The 17,716-nt window shown below is 50.1% G+C and overlaps 9 protein-coding genes across 13 annotated transcripts in view; 5 read left to right on the top strand and 4 right to left on the bottom strand.

The window, feature by feature from the left end:
• Positions 1 to 70: 70 nt before the first annotated feature.
• On the top strand, positions 71 to 2,272 carry FOXG_20041 (uncharacterized protein; the record flags this gene model as incomplete). Of its 2 annotated transcripts, XM_018400319.1 has the most annotated exons (3): positions 129 to 552; positions 606 to 774; positions 833 to 1,732. In XM_018400319.1, 2 exons carry the CDS (start codon positions 129 to 131, stop codon positions 770 to 772), a joined length of 591 nt encoding a protein of 196 aa, XP_018246610.1. In that variant the 3' UTR covers positions 773 to 774; positions 833 to 1,732. The 2 variants fall into 2 exon arrangements, with proteins under 2 accessions (XP_018246609.1, XP_018246610.1); XM_018400318.1 differs by having other exon boundaries at positions 71 to 552; positions 606 to 2,272.
• On the bottom strand, positions 541 to 2,393 carry FOXG_09388 (uncharacterized protein). Its single transcript, XM_018388530.1, has one exon. It carries the CDS (start codon positions 2,024 to 2,026, stop codon positions 824 to 826), a length of 1,203 nt encoding a protein of 400 aa, XP_018246608.1. The 5' UTR covers positions 2,027 to 2,393; the 3' UTR covers positions 541 to 823.
• A 422-nt stretch (positions 2,394 to 2,815) lies between these two features.
• On the top strand, positions 2,816 to 6,256 carry FOXG_09387 (uncharacterized protein). Its single transcript, XM_018388529.1, has 2 exons — positions 2,816 to 4,334; positions 4,430 to 6,256. Exons 1-2 carry the CDS (start codon positions 3,275 to 3,277, stop codon positions 5,125 to 5,127), a joined length of 1,758 nt encoding a protein of 585 aa, XP_018246607.1. The 5' UTR covers positions 2,816 to 3,274; the 3' UTR covers positions 5,128 to 6,256.
• Positions 6,257 to 7,202: 946 nt separating this feature from the next.
• On the top strand, positions 7,203 to 10,495 carry FOXG_09386 (xylulokinase). Its single transcript, XM_018388528.1, has 3 exons — positions 7,203 to 7,655; positions 7,708 to 8,156; positions 8,211 to 10,495. The coding sequence occupies exons 1-3, from the start codon at positions 7,562 to 7,564 to the stop codon at positions 9,456 to 9,458; spliced, it is 1,791 nt and encodes a 596-aa protein (XP_018246606.1). The 5' UTR covers positions 7,203 to 7,561; the 3' UTR covers positions 9,459 to 10,495.
• Positions 8,848 to 10,502, bottom strand: FOXG_09385 (uncharacterized protein). The gene is made up of 4 exons (XM_018388527.1): positions 10,413 to 10,502; positions 9,913 to 10,365; positions 9,685 to 9,858; positions 8,848 to 9,563 (listed from the first exon to the last, which is right to left on the bottom strand). The coding sequence occupies exons 1-4, from the start codon at positions 10,443 to 10,445 to the stop codon at positions 9,510 to 9,512; spliced, it is 714 nt and encodes a 237-aa protein (XP_018246605.1). The 5' UTR covers positions 10,446 to 10,502; the 3' UTR covers positions 8,848 to 9,509.
• Positions 10,503 to 10,575: 73 nt separating this feature from the next.
• FOXG_09384 (exosome complex component RRP45) lies at positions 10,576 to 12,284 on the top strand. The gene is made up of 2 exons (XM_018388526.1): positions 10,576 to 10,834; positions 10,889 to 12,284. Exons 1-2 carry the CDS (start codon positions 10,671 to 10,673, stop codon positions 11,604 to 11,606), a joined length of 882 nt encoding a protein of 293 aa, XP_018246604.1. The 5' UTR covers positions 10,576 to 10,670; the 3' UTR covers positions 11,607 to 12,284.
• On the bottom strand, positions 10,908 to 12,699 carry FOXG_09383 (ADP-ribosylation factor like protein 1). The gene is made up of 2 exons (XM_018388525.1): positions 12,475 to 12,699; positions 10,908 to 12,417 (listed from the first exon to the last, which is right to left on the bottom strand). The coding sequence occupies exons 1-2, from the start codon at positions 12,521 to 12,523 to the stop codon at positions 11,825 to 11,827; spliced, it is 642 nt and encodes a 213-aa protein (XP_018246603.1). The 5' UTR covers positions 12,524 to 12,699; the 3' UTR covers positions 10,908 to 11,824.
• A 462-nt stretch (positions 12,700 to 13,161) lies between these two features.
• FOXG_09382 (CPA1 family monovalent cation:H+ antiporter) lies at positions 13,162 to 16,046 on the top strand. Of its 4 annotated transcripts, XM_018388521.1 has the most exons (5): positions 13,162 to 13,680; positions 13,749 to 13,781; positions 13,843 to 13,989; positions 14,048 to 14,704; positions 14,757 to 16,046. In XM_018388521.1, the coding sequence occupies exons 1-5, from the start codon at positions 13,638 to 13,640 to the stop codon at positions 15,806 to 15,808; spliced, it is 1,932 nt and encodes a 643-aa protein (XP_018246599.1). In that variant the 5' UTR covers positions 13,162 to 13,637; the 3' UTR covers positions 15,809 to 16,046. The 4 variants fall into 4 exon arrangements, with proteins under 4 accessions (XP_018246599.1, XP_018246600.1, XP_018246602.1 ...); XM_018388522.1 differs by having other exon boundaries at positions 13,749 to 13,989; XM_018388524.1 differs by having other exon boundaries at positions 13,319 to 13,680; positions 13,843 to 14,704; positions 14,757 to 16,022.
• Positions 16,047 to 16,075: 29 nt separating this feature from the next.
• FOXG_09381 (chromatin modification-like protein VID21) overlaps positions 16,076 to 17,716 on the bottom strand; it is a 5,566-nt gene continuing 3,925 nt past the window's right edge. Inside the window, exons 4-5 of the mRNA XM_018388520.1 lie at positions 17,548 to 17,710; positions 16,076 to 17,499 (exon numbers count right to left, since the gene is read on the bottom strand). Coding sequence (XP_018246598.1) covers positions 16,360 to 17,499; positions 17,548 to 17,710 — 1,303 coding nt within the window. The 3' untranslated portion in view covers positions 16,076 to 16,359. The remainder of the gene's footprint in view (positions 17,500 to 17,547; positions 17,711 to 17,716) is intronic.

Genomic DNA, 17,716 nt, shown 5'->3' with positions numbered 1-17,716 from the left:
CCGGGGCAACTGTCGGTTCTCGGATCGGATGGTCCGTGCTTTCATATTCTCGGTAGAAGATCTTTGAAGTTTCGGGTCTCAATTACGCTAGCTAACGACATCAATCGTCGAGATTTAAAGATCGCAAAATGTCGCTTCGACAACTTTCACTTCGCCCTGGTTATATCCGAGTGGCCTCCTTTGTGTTCAGGACGTCGAATACCTCAGGATGCGGCATTCGATACTCGAGCACGGCCCCGGCTACAATTGTCGATAGGTCATTCTGGCGAAACTTGGTACCGAAGCCACTGAGAAAGGAAAATCGCCAGTTAAGGAAGAAGTCCAAGGAATGGAATCCCGCGACATTCTTTATTGCCATATTTCTTCTTATCGGGTCCATGTCGATTCAAATGATTACTTTACGAAATTCCTTTGATCGATACATGCGACAGTCAGAGGCTCGAATTGCATCCTTGCGGGAAGTCGTCGAGAAAATCCAACGAGGCGAGCCGGTTGACGTTGAGGGGGCACTTGGAACTGGAGATCCTGCAAAGGAAGCCGATTGGGAAGAGAGTATGAGCTGGATCCAGCCATTACACTTACTAGTTGCTAACGAATCTTTGCAGTGTTGAAGGCGATTGAACGTGACGAAGCAATTCGCAAGTCGAAACGAGAGAAGCCAGAGCGAAGTGAGCCCGCAAGCACAACCTCATCAACCTCAACCCAGAATGTAGAGTCTGTTAAGGCTGCACCGACAAACGCAAAACCCGGGAGTCTTGGTAATTTCATTTAGACGTATGAATCTATCCTCAGGATTGGGTAGTAATACACTGATAATCTAATTTCATGAGAGCATATCCTTGAAAACACCACGATTTCCGAAGGAAGCTTGGAGTGAAGCCTGTGTTGGTGCTTCTGATGGCGCAACATCGTTGCGCAGTGCAGAAAGAAGAGCAGGAAGGAGGTCGTCTGTCGATAATGCAACTCTCACTCCCTGCTCACCCTCTTGGTTGGGATCCATACCCGCGAAGAACTTATCCTCGCCTCTGATTCCGCCCATGCTGATAATGGCGATGGGCATACCCCGATCCTGAGCTCGCTTGGCAAGCCTCCAAGCTGAATAAGTGGCAAGAGAGGTTCCAACAACGAGAAGCTTTCCCGCATTGTCAATGGCTTCCTCGGCAGCGTGTTTGATATGATTGTCAATGCTTTCTCCGAACATGACCACCGCAGGCTTCAGAATTCCCGCGGTGCTGGGAAGCTTCCATGCACCGTCTGTATCAACCTGGACAACATGTTGATGTCCGTCAGCATTCTTTGGAGGACTGGATAAGCATTTGGGACAAGAGGGGTATCTAAAGGTTGTATAGGGAGCATCTGGCAGATCCACATCGCCGTCGGGGTTCACCTTTAGGCCTTTAAACCTGCGCTCAACTGGGTCTTCGGTGTCTAATGCCCCTGACTCGAGGGCCCTCTCGAGCAACTCGGCCCATTTAGGGTTGAGGGTGGCCAATTTCTCCTGGAATTCATTTCTGGAGAACTCGTTTTTACAACTCGTGCAGACAACAGCTCTTAAATATCCATGTAATTCTAAAGTTGGTAGATCAGGATGAGCTCTTGGATGGAACGAGTCAACATTTTGAGTAATGACACTGCGTATCAGACCAATATTCGCGAGATCTCTTATAGCATAGTGGCCGTTGTTTGGGGATGCCTTTTGGAGATTAGACCAGCCTAGAAAGCTTCGAGCCCAGTATCGTTTGCGAGATTCGTGACTCTTGAGGAATTCTGGGTAGTAGATAGGTCGATATGTCTTGTTGACCTTGTAAGTGCCCTTGACACCCCGGTAATCTGCTAAACCCGAAGCGACTGAAAGGCCTGCACCGGTGAGAACAACAGCGGATGCAGGTAAGTCGCCCGGAGAGGGCGCAACAAAGAAGCGATGGAGAGCGGCGATAGCTCCAGGGAGTGTTGAGGCCGAAGCTGGTGCAATTACTGAAGGCAGGGGGAGGTCCGTGTAAGGGATCCTGAGCAGAGGCTTGCTCATTGGAGCCGCTTTTAGGATCGTAATGTTTAAGAATTACGAATACTCGGTATGATAATGCTTAAAGTGAAACTCAAGCCCAATCTCCAGTGGCTGACGAGGCGCTTTCCAATTGCTTGTGGAGGATTGGTTGAAAGAAGTTCAAGTCGCCGGCCCTGCTGAGGCACTGACTCGAGCTGACCAGTGATGACGAGCTGGATACGAAAATTGAAATACAAGGACTGATATTAGACAAGAGGATGGCGCGGCATACAGTCATGAAGATGGTTGTAAATTTGGCTACAGGGATTATTCTTAGAGCCAGTACTGGTATGGAGAAGAGCGCGTCATTGGTTTCAGGGACGACTCTCAGCCTTGCAAGTAGGGGTTCATGTGGCATTGTGGCTGAATAATGCCTGAATTGACCTGCGGTTGAGGTGGGCGCTTTTTACTTGAATCCCCCACAACCCGAATCTGATAATGACAAAGAAGATGGTAAACTCGAGTCAGCTTTCAGGGTAGAATTGGTAAAGACAGGCCTCTGTGATTGATCGGAATAGGAGAACCATGATCGTACTGAATGGACGCAAGACAGGTATTGCTTCCACAAGGTACCTACCTGGGCTACTGGGTTACTCAATTGCCATAATGTACAGCAAATGCCCTGACGCAAACTTGACCATCCCTGAAAGCAGATGGCTCAGCGGTCAAGGCCAGGCCAGGCCAGGCCAGTTGCTGGCTGTCCGGAGACCGGAACCTCGCGATCACTCATCAGGCGAGAGTGTCGTAGATAGTGGGTTCACCTCGCATCCTATCCTCAATGGCGTCGTAGGTCGGTGTCTTTTCCTACCAATTGCCGCACCAAGCTTCGATTTTGGTGGAGCTAAACTACTCTGTTTGTTTTATGTCTGATAATCTTGATAATCTTTTTTTCCCTCTCTCTCGGGGAATTCTGTCTCTTCTTCGCATATTGACTCTTTTAACTCGCTCATGTGGCCTTGGTCCGCTTCCGACCGAGCCAAATCCGCTCGCTCTATTGAACCCGACTCGAAACTTGAACAGCTCCGTTAACGGGCGTATGGCATTGGATAACCCGACGTCAACAAAACACACCATCTTTCCTCTCCAACATTCGTCTATATCTATATCTGAACCGTGCTTCAGACCCTACGCAACTCCAAGGGAAAACACGCAACCCAATACCCGGCCCCTTCTCCCACTTTCCCGTGTTATCCGTATTTCCCCTGCAAGACAACATCTCGGATATACTGTATGAGTCTCCCGCAGGCCGGGCGTCCCACGGGCGCAGGCGCAGGCGCTGGAGTGACGTCGCCAATAGCTGGACCCGGAGCTGGAATTGGAGCTGGAGCCACGCACAGTCACAACCAGAGTCGTGGCTTTGCCTCATGGGGACATGGACATATCAATGGGCACCCTAATGTCCATATTTCACAACAAACCAAATACCGAGGCCAGATGACCCTTTTGAGATCAAATATAGCAACTCCCCACGTCGCTTGTCTACGTCTTCGCCTACGCGCCCTGCAAAAAGCATCCATTGTCGCCGCCCTATCGACGTGCGCCTACCTCTCAGCCTCGTCTAAGCTCTCATCCTACCACGTATCAAATACTGCCTCCGTCGCTCGCCCTTCGACTAATTCGCTACCACATCTCGCTCCCTTTCGCAACAAACTTCGATCACCACCCTCACTCGTAAAAACTTCAATGTCGCAGATACGACCGCATACTGGCCAAGGCCACGACCACAAAGATGGTCATAATCACAGCCACGGTCATGACCACAGTCATAGCCATGGCATCTTGGGCCACCACCACCATCACGACAACGCATACCTAACTTCAGGCAACAAAGACGACCCCGGCGTCCGAATCACCCGGATTGGCTTGGTCTCTAACCTGGGTATGGCAATTGCTAAATTCGCTGGTGGATGGGCTTTCAACTCCAAAGCAATGACTGCCGACGCATGGCATAGCATCACAGATCTTGCATCTGATATCTTGACGCTCGCGACAGTCACATGGAGTCTAAAACCACCAACAGACAAATTCCCCATGGGCTTTGGCAAGGTAGAGAGTCTGGGATCACTCGGTGTCTCGAGCATGCTCTTGGCCGGAGGTCTTTACATGGGTTGGGACAGCGGTATCAGTCTTTATGGACACTTTTACCCTGAAGCGGCACATGGTATTCTGGAGCACGTCGGACACGGTCATAGCCATTCTCATGGAGCTGCAGCACTTGGGATCCCGAGTATGCATGCCGCTTGGCTTGCAGCAGGGACCATTCTGATTAAGGAATGGCTCTATCATGCGAGTAAGTGTTCTCCCAACTCTTAGGGTCGCGGCGCTAGAATGCGCGTGTGTAACGTAAGCCTTGGGATTGAAAGTATAAGAGCTGACCAATTACAGCAATGAAGGTTGCCCGGGAACGTAAATCGTCGGTTCTCGCGTCGAACGCCATTCATCACCGAGTCGACAGTTTAACGGGGTTCGTCACTTTGGCAGCCATCATGGGAGCTAATGCAATGGAGAATGCGGCGTGGCTGGATCCCGTCGGCGGTCTTCTCATCTCCATCATGGTTATCCAGGCTGGTGCCGGAAACACAGTTGCTGCTTTTCGCGAACTGGCAGACCAGGGCATTGATGATGAGATCAAGTCTTCAGTGACAAAACAGGCTAATAAAGCATTGAAGAACGTGGTTGAAGGACACGAAGTTGCCCTGCGCGAAGTGAGCGGTATCAAATCAGGCCAGAATTATCTTGTGGACCTCGAGATGACCGTGCCTGGTGCGTGGTCTGTTGACACAACGCAGCAGGTCGAAGACGCGGTGCGGACTCAAGTCGGAGGGAAAGTACGCGGTGTCAGAAGAGTTCGCATCCGATTCTCGCCCAGGGAGGCTACCGCCAAGGCAAGGTTTGACGACTTTATCCCTGGGACTGTGGTTCTGCCACCAGAGACCGAGGAGGATGCGTCTGAGGCAGAGGGCGAGTCGAACCACAATCACGAGCATCACGACCATCATGATCACAAGAGTAGTGGTCATGTTCATGAACCCAATGGCTCCCACGAACAAGGCGATGGTCTCAGGAACAGAAACAAGCATTAGAGTGGAGGATGCCCTGTCAGAAGCGAGACTTTAGCCTGGGATCCTGGGATCGATCACGACCATGCTGCATCTTGTTCTCTTTGAAGCTGCCCTTTGGTACGACAAGTCCAAGCCAACCTTGCCCCTTGACTGGGGTCTAGCTCGGCTTCTTGGGGTTTGAGCTGCGGGCCAGTGGAGCCTGGCCGGATGAGAGGGCCATAAGAGGTTCAGACTAGGATCTCTCAATAGCCGGCAGCTGTCGACCTGACCGTCGGTGAAGGAAGACCGATGGCATCTGCATGTGCATATGCAGTGAAAAGTGTACACCCTTTTCTATTTCATGTTTTTTCATCTTGTTCCGGGCCAGGGCCGGAATTGATAGGAAGCAATTGGTGCAATAGAGCAGACCATAGACATATGTACTCTAAAAGCGGAAGAGAAGGTACAAGGAAGTGTGTTTCGCGGGGCACATAACTTAAAGGGACAAGAAGAAGGGTCTACACTCATCAAGACAACAACCCATGAGATTTGGACTATGCTACACAGACTGTAATGTGTGTACACTATGTACGGATAGAAAATGCAGATAAGAGAGGTACATGCAGGTCGTCCTTGTGGCGTTTTTCAGCTTAGACGCGCCCCAACAGGAGAAGAGGGAATTAGACGGAGAACAAGAGAAGTAAAGTCGAACTGTCCATAATGTCGAAGAAAATGATGAGATTTCAGGCGGCAAGGATGTCACCGGACTTGAATGACCCCCATGCTTGAGGCTCATGGCTATAGGTAACCTTGAGCACATCCACCGAAATGCTCTTGAAGATGGAGCAGAGAAATATTCCAATGTCCTTCTGTATCCAGAGTCAAGGAAAGAGACAATTCTCATAGAAGCTGAATTCAATTTCCTCACGCCCCCTTCTTGCTGTCAGTTAGAAGCGCTCGTTACTCATTGGCTTGACTTTGTTCACGAGGAGCAGCCAGACTTTGAGAGGTCACGGGTTCTATTGGCCGGGATATAAACTGAAGATGGGACTGGGGTGGGAGCTGTTGATGGATTTAGGCTAAATGCAAATAGGGCTCTGGAATTGAAAGAAGAAGAAAGTGAAGACTTGATTGTCGAGAACATGTCATGATATGACAGTGAGCTTTTGTTATTTTTATTTTATTTTTATTTAATTCTTTTTTTGCATTGGCTAATTGAAACTGAAGATATTCTAATGCATAGAGTTAAGAAGAGTGTCACACAGTAAGAAGTCTCTTGGCCATACTAATCCTCCTAATAGTCATGTTCTATCATGCTTCTTTTCTTGACTTTTGTAGTGTTTGTCCCTGGTGATCAATTCCTATTCTTCTGTTTCCACACCTCCTTCGGCTTGATCCGTATCACGACTTGCCTGAATGCGAATGCTTAAATTTCTCTGGTGTTGAGTGTCGTCTTTGCAACTAGGTAGGTAACTTATTATACACGCCCCTCCTGACGCTAGCCCAGGCTTCCTTTTATCGATCATCAAGGGTCTTATTGAAAAACTGGGGTTGGCTCGTTGGGTTGAACGACTCATTCAGCGGAGAAGACAACCCCACGTTGATACGGAGGATGGAAAGTGAGAGAAAAAATCTCCATATTTCTTTTTGAGAGGTACGTAGTTGGCTTTTCTGATGGTATCTAAGTCGGAATTGGATAATTGCTTTACAAGAGGGAGGGAGGGAGGGAGAGAGAGAGAGAGAAAAGATATGTCAAAATAAAAGAATCGCATCTTGTTCATTTTTAGGCAAAGATGACCCAGCTACCAGGTAATCTATATGCAATAGCAGCAAATAGGTAGACACGACACACCTTGGTGAACGTACGGATATCTTCCCCGGGCATGGAATTGTGTTCATATGACCTCTCAGCCCAATTTTTACGACATGATTTTGGTGACTATTGTCTTTGTGTAAATAGATGAAGTAGGGACATAGAATTATTGGCTTTGTATGGGTGTATCATATTGGTATTGGCATTGTCATTACTGCATCCACGCCTTACAGTTAATGCTAGCTTTGGAGTTGATTTCTGATGCATGTTACCCACTGAAGACAACCTTAGTGTGTGTCCATCTCGTTCTTCCCTGTTGGAGGGTGGCGGTCTAACATGATGCAGTTACTGACTGGCAGTGACTGCTCAGCTAAGGCAAGGTACACGCGTTATAAGCTATAAAGCCCAGCTCGTGGCTTTTCCTGGTGGTTTCCCTGTCTCACACAACTTGACCCATATTCCACTGAGGCTTTTCACCCATTGCTCGCCGTAAAAGATCATCTACACCACACGCACGTACAAGACTGCCAATTCTTACGTCACCTACTGAATTGGCTCTCATTTCGTCATCTCGCTACCATTGACGTCGCCGTGGTTGGCGCCCTTGGATATAGTATCCTTACCTAGATTCAACAGCTCGACATTTGTCTGAAGCTCTTCGCAATGCCGTTCCTTGCTCGATCCAACTCCCCAGATCAGTCCTCGGACTTTAAGCCACTATACCTCGGCTTCGATCTGTCGACTCAACAGCTCAAAGGCACGTAAGCCAGATTCTCAGCTGCCGGCACAATTTGCTAACCCATATCCAGCTCTGGTTGTCGACTCAGACCTCAAGGTCAAAGGTGAAGCCAAGGTCGACTTCGACAAGGACTTTGGCCACAAATATGGCATCAAGAAAGGTGTCCATGTCTACGAGGAGACAGGCGAGGTCTATGCGCCCGTTGCCATGTGGCTCGAGTCTGTAGATCTCGTCCTGGACCGATTGGCCGAGTCTATGCCTGTTCCTCTATCTCATATTCGCGGTATCAGCGGCTCTTGTCAGCAGCATGGCAGTGTCTACTGGAATGGCAATGCCTACGAGATTCTTCACCATCTTGATCCTCGTCTCCCTCTGGTTGTTCAGCTACCACAGGCCCTTTCGCACCAATGGTCGCCCAATTGGCAGGATCAGAGCACTCAGGCTGAATGTGACGCTTTTGATGCTGCTCTTGGCGGTCGCCAGAAGCTTGCTGAGGTGACAGGCAGCGGTGCTCACCATGTAAGTTGATATTCCTAAATAGCCAGAGAAAACCAGTATTAACAAGTCTACCAGCGATTTACTGGAACCCAGATTATGCGCCTTAAGAAGGACCTCCCAGACATGTACGCCAAGACGGCTCACATTTCCCTCGTCTCGTCATGGCTGGCATCCGTCTTCCTCGGCGCCATCGCCCCCATGGATGTCAGCGATGTCTGTGGTATGAACCTCTGGGACATGTCCCGCCAAACATACAGCGAACCTCTTCTCGAGCTTGCTGCTGGAAGCAAGCGTGATGCCCTCAACCTACGAAAGAAACTGGGTGAGCCTTGCCTCGATGGCGCTGCTGTTTTGGGCTCTATCTCTCCCTATTTCGTGGACCGTCACGGCTTCCACCCTGACTGCCAGATCACACCATTCACCGGCGATAACCCCGGAACCATTCTCGCCCTTCCCCTTCGACCTCTCGACGCCATCGTCTCTCTCGGTACTTCGACGACATTCCTTATGAACACACCAAAGTACAAGCCTGATGGCGCTTACCACTTCTTCAACCACCCCACAACCGATGGCCACTACATGTTTATGTTGTGCTACAAGAATGGAGGCCTAGCACGTGAGCGAGTGCGAGACCAACTTCCCAAGCCTGAGAACGGCCCTACCGGCTGGGAGAACTTCAATAAGGCCATCGAGAACACTCCTGCTCTGGGCGCTGCCAAGGAGGACGATAGGCGCATGCTTGGTCTATACTTCTACCTTACCGAAGTGGTACCCAACATCCGTGCAGGCACTTGGCGATACACATGCGAGCCAGATGGCTCTGACCTTCAGGAAGTCAAGGGAGGATGGGACAAGGAGACTGATGCTCGAGTGATTGTTGAGTCTCAGGCCCTGTCTATGCGTCTGCGCTCTCAGAACCTTGTTGAGAGCACTCGACCCGGCCTACCAGCTCAGCCCCGTCGTATCTACCTCGTTGGAGGTGGCTCTCTGAACCCAGCCATCGCCCGCGTCATTGGCGAGGTCCTCGGCGGCAGCGACGGTGTTTACAAGCTCGACGTTGGCGGTAATGCCTGCGCCCTTGGCGGAGCCTACAAGGCTCTCTGGGCTCTCGAGCGCCAGCCAAACGAGACATTCGACGAGCTCATTGGTAAGCGATGGACTGAGGAGGGTAACATCCAACGCATTGACGACGGTTACCGCGAGGGAACCTATCAGAAGTACGGCAACGTTCTCGGAGCCTTCGAAGGTCTGGAGAACAAGATCCTCACCGAGCAGGCTTTGGAGTCAAAGGACGGACGAAGACGGTCGCAGGAGAGTGCTTGATTTAAAATTCAGGGTATCTAATGTCTAAAATGGAGGAGTTTGTCTATGTCATTATCTAACGTACTTGCTCATGAAGCGCCTATGAAAGTCGGAACGGAGGAGATCCTAAAGGTCTGGGTTAGCGAATGATGTCTTTTCATCTTTGAAGAAAAAGGGGGGGAAAATGCATATAGAACTGAGTCGCTGGCAGAGAATGCTTTGCAAACGGAAGAATCACAAGACTTACGTTTACGAACTCCTTTTTCTTGCCCTTGTCTTCTGTGCCACGTGCCTGGTTCTTGAATACCACGTCATCGTCCCAGCGGCGCTTCATATTGAAATCTTGCTTGTTGAGAAGAGGATTTCCTAGGGCAATATCTCGTTCTCGGGCCTCTTCCTCTTCTTTGAGTCGCTCGGCCTCCTGTGATGTGTATCAGCAAACCATTATCTGCATCTAAGAACCGATCAGACTTACCTCTTTCTTCTTTCTCTCCTCTCGCTCTCTTCGTACACGGTCCAACTCTCTCTGCAGCTCTGCATCAGAGTCATCATCGCTATCCTCGTCGTCTTCACTGTCATCGTCGTCGTCCTCTTCGCTATCGTCGGCATCGATAGCTCTTGTTTCTGCTAGTATCCGCCGTCTCTTCGCCTCTAGATCTTCCCCCTCACCTTCAGCGCTTGGAAGCGCTCGCTTCGCGCCATTGGACACGCTGGTTTCGTCGTCCTCGTCGGCATCGTCAATGAGGGCAGGGGCGCCGTTCTTCTTGGTGAAATGGGCGGCTTCAGCAGCGAGAAGCTCGGCAGCGAGATCGCGCGTGGGTTCGTCAGCATCGCCGCCTTGACCGGCTTGACGATATTTGAGTTGGGTGTGGGCTGGGAGAAGGCGTTGATGGTAGGCTGGACCTCGGAGGGCTTCTTTGCCACGGGCCTGTAAAAGTCAGTATGCGCTGAAGAAATAGAAGGGAGAATACGGACCGGATCGAACGTAGGTCTATGCGCAGTAGTCATGGCGATAGTTCCTCAATAAATTCTTGAAAAAATGGTGTTTCAATGTCAATAAGAAGTCTTGAACATTGCCGACGCGAGGCGTACATGAGAAGCAGGCCTACCGTACATGGCGCCTCACCGCCTGGCAGAATTTCTTCAATGTTTCTCTCTGTCTGTTACGCTTTGGCAGTTTATAAACACAGCATTTCCTGTCACGAAATATTCACACAAAAATAATAGTCAATCATGCCTCGTGAAGCTGAACCTTCTCTTCCTGAGAGGACTTTTGTCACCCAAGCTCTCGATGAAGGTTTGCGATTAGACGGGCGCAAATTCGACGAGTTTCGACCTCTTGAACTCACCTTTGGAGATGAATATGGAGTTGCGGAAGTCAAGTATGGAAAAACAAGGTATTTCACTATTATATCTTAGTGATATATAGTTCTTGCTAATAAAACTCTCAGAGTTCTAGCAAAAGTCTCAGCAGAAGTCACCGTGCCATACTCAGACCGTCCCTTTGACGGAGTTTTCACAATCACATCAGAACTCAGTCCCATGGTTGCCCCTTCGTATGAGGTCAACCGCCCTTCGCTCGAGGAGGTTCTTCTCTCCAGGCTTCTCGAGAAAACAATCAGAAGATCTGGTGCGCTAGACACCGAGTCACTATGCCTCATCGCCGGCCAGAAATGTTGGTCTATCAGAGTCGATCTTCACGTCCTCACGCATGACGGAAACCTCACAGACGCGGCTTGTTTAGCAGTTGTTGCAGCTCTTCGACATTTCCGCAAGCCTGATTCCAGCATTGAGGGAGAAAACCTCACCATCTACACACCTGCTGAGCGAGAGCCCGTGCCTCTAAGCTGGCTACACTCCCCTTTCTGTGTCACCTTCAGCTTCTTTGGCGAAGATGGAAGCCAAGTCCTCGTTGATACCAACTGGCTTGAGGAGCAACTGCGAGTTTCTCACTGCACATACAGTCTCAACAAGCATGGCGAGATTTGTCAGATTGCCAAACTGGGAGGAACTTCTCTTGACGCACCACTCTTCATCCAGTGTGCTCAAGGAGCACTCAACCGATCTAAGGAGCTATCTGACCTAGTGGATAGTAAGCTGGCTGAGGACGCAAAGCGAAGGGACAAAGGAGGGCTCATGGCTGAGTTGACAGCCGAGAATGACAGGTGAGGCTAACATCTGCAACTTAATACCAAGAAAAGCAATAAACCCAGAGGAAAATAGAAACCATGATACCCCGCAAAATGTTCGCCCAGTGTTTCCCGTGCTTCAAGGCTATGCAGTGATTTACTGATGCTCCATACAAACTCCGATACATACGCCAACCCAGGTACTGTCGTAGCTCATAAGCTCTAGTGATCGCACATAAAGGCCACTCATGTTAGAAACTACCGCATCACAGGCGGTCGAGACTCTTTGTTCCATTGTACTCTTGTCCTTACCCACTCGATAGCTTCTCGGACCCCGTCGCCAGTAAGAGCACTCATGGCCAGCACACGAGAGTCGCGGACAGCGGAGCCCTTGTCTCCCTCCATAACCTTCTTTACTAGACCCTCCTTGATGCGTATTGTCTCGACGCAATCCTCGCGATCCTGTTTGTTTGCTAGAATTAGAAGTGGTACCCCTTCAGTTTCAGAGTGTTGTAGGACGTCCTCGAGGACTAGCCGACACTCCTCCAGTCTGCCAACGTTCTCGTCATGCTCAATGTTTCCGTCGCCAATATCTGTGCTGTCGATGATGAAGACTATAGCATGGCAGCTTGCATAGTAACTCTCCCAGAGCTTTCGGAGCGAGTGCTGACCGCCTACGTCCCAAAGCTTGAGGTACATGTCTTGTAGGGGTATCGTCGAAACGTTCTGGCCTACGGTGGGTACTGTCTTGAGCTTCGGGTCGGGTCTATTTGGTAGGAACATGGACTTGACTTGTTCGTGAAAGGTGGTTTTGCCGGCATTGTCAAGACCTAGAAGAATTACAGAGTATTCTAGCAAGATAGCGAGGTTAGCGTTCAAGGGAAGAAATCACGAGGTGTTGAAAGTACCTTCTTTGCTGGTCGCATAGAGGTAAATGCCTTTGGCGAGGTGATACATCGTGATCGCGAGTGCTCCTACAGATTATGCGCGTGATCGACGTTGTAATTTTCAATGTACGTCGTAGACGCGACGGCGGAGTTGTTCAGCTAACTTAGGTTGTGAAGTTGACAGCTTCCAGTGGAAGTGAAGGCTTTCGAATACGGGGTTCAAATAGCTAAGTGCATACGCTCCGGGGTCGTCCCCGGCCCCTCCAGGGGCTAAATTTCAGTATGATTAGTGGATGGACCTGCTGAAGAGCCTCAACAGGAGACCCTGTCCCCCACCAACGGCCCCGCTAGCGTCCATGGATGCAATCGATGGAACTGATAATCAAGGACTGCGAGTTTTTCGATTAGGTAGACCACGAAGCCAGCGATGGTTGGTTAGCAAAACAACCTACTTTACATGGGGTCCAATGCTGTACGAGTTGAAAGCAAACTAGACCCCGAGTTTGGATATGTTTGCTTGTTTCTTTGTTTCAAGTCCCGAGGTTGGTATTACCTAGCATGATGGGTTATACTACATACAGGAGACAAGGCATATCATGACAACTTCATGGTAGAATGATCTTACGTCATCTTTCTCTTCAGTGCTAATAGAATTTATCTGGGAAAACAGTATTTACAGTTGACTTCCTATCAGTCAGCTTGTCTAGACGTGAACGACAACTCGGATTGGTAGGTAATATCCTTTGCATCAAAGATGAGCCAATCAGAGTCTTGATCTTTTGAAAGCTGTCGCCTTTCATCTGGTGTACCTATCTTGGCTGCTCGGCCCACCTTGCACTTAGCATAGTTCCATTACCTTACCTTACCTTAACCTTAGGTAGTATCCCTCTAGCTTCCTATCGCATACCCAGACCAGGGCACGCCAACTTGTTCCCTCCAACATTCGCTATTTCGCTGCCTGGACTCTTCTTTCGTGTCGACGTCGTCAGCAGCAGCAACAACAACATCTACAGTAATTCGTCCTGCGGTCCCAATACCGCTTCCTCTCGATACTCGCGCTCCCTTGCGAATGTTCCAGTGCTGCAGCTTACGAGGCTCGCGCAAAGGGTTTCCCACTTGATCTGGACGATCGCGACAGCTTTAAATTATCGCAAAGAGACAGAGACGGAGACGTCGCAAATACAATGGCTTCCGCAAGATTCGTTGGAATGGGCTTCCAGCTCCTTAGTACGCTATTCATCACCTATGGAGCCCGACTCTAATTCCGCAACGTGAGACTGACGAATCGAACATAGAGCGAGCGACCGATGAAGAGAGCGATCCTGAGGGTGCGTTTTCCCATTCGAAAAGAGACAATTCACCACAAGAAATACTGACGATGACCTCCAGAGGGTGACTCTGCTCAGAAGGAATTGTTCGCGGCATGGGCGCTCTTCATCTCGATTATGCTGCTCATTATTGCTTTCTTCACAAGCTATATGCTGCAGATGAAGAAGGTCACTGCTATACATGAAACGGTTATATCCATCTTTGCTGGTGCGCTCCCTGAAATCAACTACCGGGGATCAATGGCTTACATGTCTTCTCCTTGCAGGAATGGTTGTTGGGCTTGTCTTGATGATAGCTTCTGGCGACTCTATTCGCAACATGATCAGTTTCGACTACCAAATCTTCTTTAACCTTCTTCTGCCACCTATTATTCTATCCTCGGGTTATGAGCTACATCAGGCCAACTTCTTCCGCAACATTGGTACCATCTTGACCTTTGCCTTTGCTGGAACCTTTCTGTCGGCTGTCGTCATTGGCTTGATCCTGTACATCTTTACACTCCTCCCCGGATCGCTGGGCATGACCTTTGTCGATGCGATTTCCGTGGGCGCAACTCTCTCCGCTACTGACCCTGTCACTATTCTCGCAATCTTCAACACCTACAAGGTTGACCCCAAGCTGTATACCATCATATTTGGAGAGTCGATTCTCAATGATGCTATTGCCATTGTCATTTTCGAAACTGCGCAGAAGTACAAGAAGGGCGAGGCTGCTAATCTTGGCATCGTCAGCTTCTTCGAAGGTACAGGAATCTTTTTGCTCGTCTTCTTCTGCAGCATGTTTATTGGCTTCATTGTTGGCGTGGGCACTGCTTTGCTGCTTAAGTTTACCTACCTTCGCCGTATTCCCAAGATTGAGAGTTGTTTGATTGTCTTGATCGCCTACGCCACTTACTTCTTCTCTCACGGCCTTCATATGTCTGGTACGTTACTCCAGTCTTGGCTTGTGCTACACACATTCTAATTTCCATGCAGGTATTGTGTCGCTGCTTTTCTGCGGTATTACACTTAAGCACTATGCCTATTTCAACATGTCACGCCGAACTCAACTCACCACCAAGTTCATCTTTCAAATCTTATCGCAGTTGTCTGAGAACTTCATATTCATTTACCTGGGGCTGGCTTTGTTCACAGACAACAACCTTTCATTCCAGCCGCCTCTCATCATTGTCACTATTCTGGCTGTCTGTGCTGCCAGATGGGTCGCTGTATTCCCTTTGTCCAAGGCTATTAACTGGTTCATTCGATATCGCGCCAGCAGACGCGGTCAAGAGGTTGGCGATGAGCTGCCCTACAACTACCAGGCCATGCTCTACTGGGCTGGCCTCCGTGGAGCTGTCGGCGTGGCGCTTGCTGCTTTGCTCACTGGCGACAACGCGCCCGCACTTAGAGCTACTGTTCTGGTTGTTGTCGTGCTTACTGTCATCATTTTTGGTGGTACGACTGCTCGAATGCTTGAGATCCTGGGTATTCGGACTGGCGTTGTTGAAGAAGTCGACAGCGACGATGAGTTCGATATCGAGACCTTTGGCGGAGGCCTTCAGGTCAAGCGTTCAGGAACAGGGATCGGATATAATCCTCGCCGGAATGGCAGCGTCGCCCTTGGCAGTCTCGAAGCTGGCCAGTCTGCTAGTTATGTCTCAGGCGCCTCGTCTCCGCACACTGGTGGCCGCCCTGTTAGCAAGAGTCGAAAGAACTCTATCCCGGAGCGATCTGATCTCCTTCGCCATAACGATGATTCCGACATTGGTAGCGATATTGACGTCTCCGACCTGCCTCCGCCAGCCCGACGATCACCACTGCCACGGGCTAGCACCGCTCCTCCATCTCGAGTAGACAGTGCATATGCAACTCCCACGACAGAGACACCCGGTGGCCAACCTATAACAGCAACCAATGCCCTCCGACAGCTCTGGTCCTCGGAGGATCCTGCCAGTGTGTTCCACCATCTAGACGAGGACTTCATCAAGCCCAGGCTACTGCTTCAAGGTGATGGCTCTAGGGGCGGGCACGGTGGACCAAGCTGAGTGGGATATAGTGAATGATGGATATTCATGAGATTCCCGCGTCGAGGCGGGCTGTATCATCTTATGTGCATGAACGGCGTTGGGTTTCATTAGTATAGACATGGCATTGATGTTAGATAAATGATATGTTTATTCTATCTTGTGCTCGTATTTCCTATTCATCGTGTCACTTGCGGATGCGCGAGATGGTGAATGCAATTGCATGAGGGTGGTGTTTTTTTTTTTTTTAAAAAAAAAATCGCCTTGAACAGACGAGGACTTCGAGGCTTGGCGTAATGATACGCCTATTTCACACCTCGAATAATTAATAAAATGTATCTACAGATGATCTCCAACTCATCACGAATATGCCATACCAACCATCCGTTGCTCATACATAAAAAGGGTAAGCAACTGTACAACCAGAACCAGAATGATGCCCCTTCTTTTGCCTGCACGCTTTTTTCATGACAAGATCAACACCAATATTCATCGCTTCCCATGCACCAACCAAACCAGTGGTTCTAGAACCCAAACAAGAAACTTTATTTTATTTTGCCCGTTTTGTACGATTAGCCTGCTGACGGTGTAGCACTGCCGCTTGCCTGCCTCTGTTGCTGTTGCTGAGCTTGTTGCTGCTGCTGAGCTTGGGCCTGGGCTTGCCCTTGCCCTTGCCCTTGTTGCTGCTGTTGAGGCTGCTGTTGAGGCTGCTGTTGTTTCGCTTGTTGATGCTGCTGGTGAAGCTGCTGGTGTTGTTGTCCAGGGCTACCAGCCGCTTGACTTGCCTGCTGCTGTTGTTGTTGGCGAAGCAGCGCGGCGTATTGGTGAGGGCTTGTCGTAGCGGCGATGCTCGCAGCAAGTCCGCCTTGGCCGTTCGCTGTACCAGCAGCAGAGTTCATAGCAGTGCGCTGAGCCATCATAAGGCGTGTCAGATGCTCTGTTGCCATTTGGCGAATTTGATCAGGGGGTAGGGTCGGGTTCTTAGTACGAAACTGGGCCTCGAGCTGAACAAGCTGAGCGGCAATGCTAGGGGGGAGCTGTGCTTGTGGTCGTGGGGCTATTGAGCCAGCAGGACCAGCCGGCATATGAAGGCCATTGGCCTGTGGTGAGCCGAGATTACCGGAGTTGAACTGTGCCATCATAGCCTGGGCGTTATTTATGAAGTTCTGCTGGTTCATTGTATTGGCTCCGTTGATGCTGTTGACACCATTTCGCATGTTCAAGGGGGGACTCTGCTGGGAACCGTTCGCCCCTTGGCCAGGGGTGCCAGGGCCGCCTTGAGCGTGCTGCATCTGTGCCAGACGTTGTTGTTCGGAGATGCGCTGGGCACGCATCATCAAGTTGACGTCAGGCTGAGGGTTTGGCATGGGCATGCGGTTGTGTTGTCCCTGCATTGCCTGCAATTGGGCTTGTTGCGCACTCGTCATCTGATTAGGTGGAACGAGCCCGCCAGCCATTTGAGACGGAACACCCCCCATGCCATTGGCAGCAGGAGATTGCATGGGCATTCTAGGACGAGCTTGGCCGGCGGCGGCGGCGGCAACAGCAAGCTGATTAGGTACATTAAGTCGGCCAACACCATTCATTCCATTGGCTGCTGCCACGGCGGCGGCGGCGGCGGCAGCGGCTTGAGCTGAGTTCTGACCGACCTGCGCAGCTCCAGGAGTGCCAGCCATCTGAGCTTGACCTTGAGCCCTGGCTTGCAAGGCAGCCTGAGAGGATGTCAGCTTTGTACTTCTGTTCTGATGTGTAGTACTTACTCGTCTTTGAGCTTCTTGCCTTGACGCATACTGCGCCATCTTTTCTGCCAGGGCTTGGTCTCGCTCATGTCGCAAGATGCTGTATTCTCTCGGTGTCTTGTTGGTGCGTTGTGATGCAGGATCATCAACCCTTTTTATTGGCTGCATTCTGCGAAGCTGTGTGCTGTTG

Source organism: Fusarium oxysporum, chromosome 9 (assembly GCF_000149955.1).
Source record: "Fusarium oxysporum f. sp. lycopersici 4287 chromosome 9, whole genome shotgun sequence".
Classification (NCBI taxonomy): domain Eukaryota; kingdom Fungi; phylum Ascomycota; class Sordariomycetes; order Hypocreales; family Nectriaceae; genus Fusarium; species Fusarium oxysporum.
This window is presented reverse-complemented; position numbering and strand designations above follow the sequence as displayed.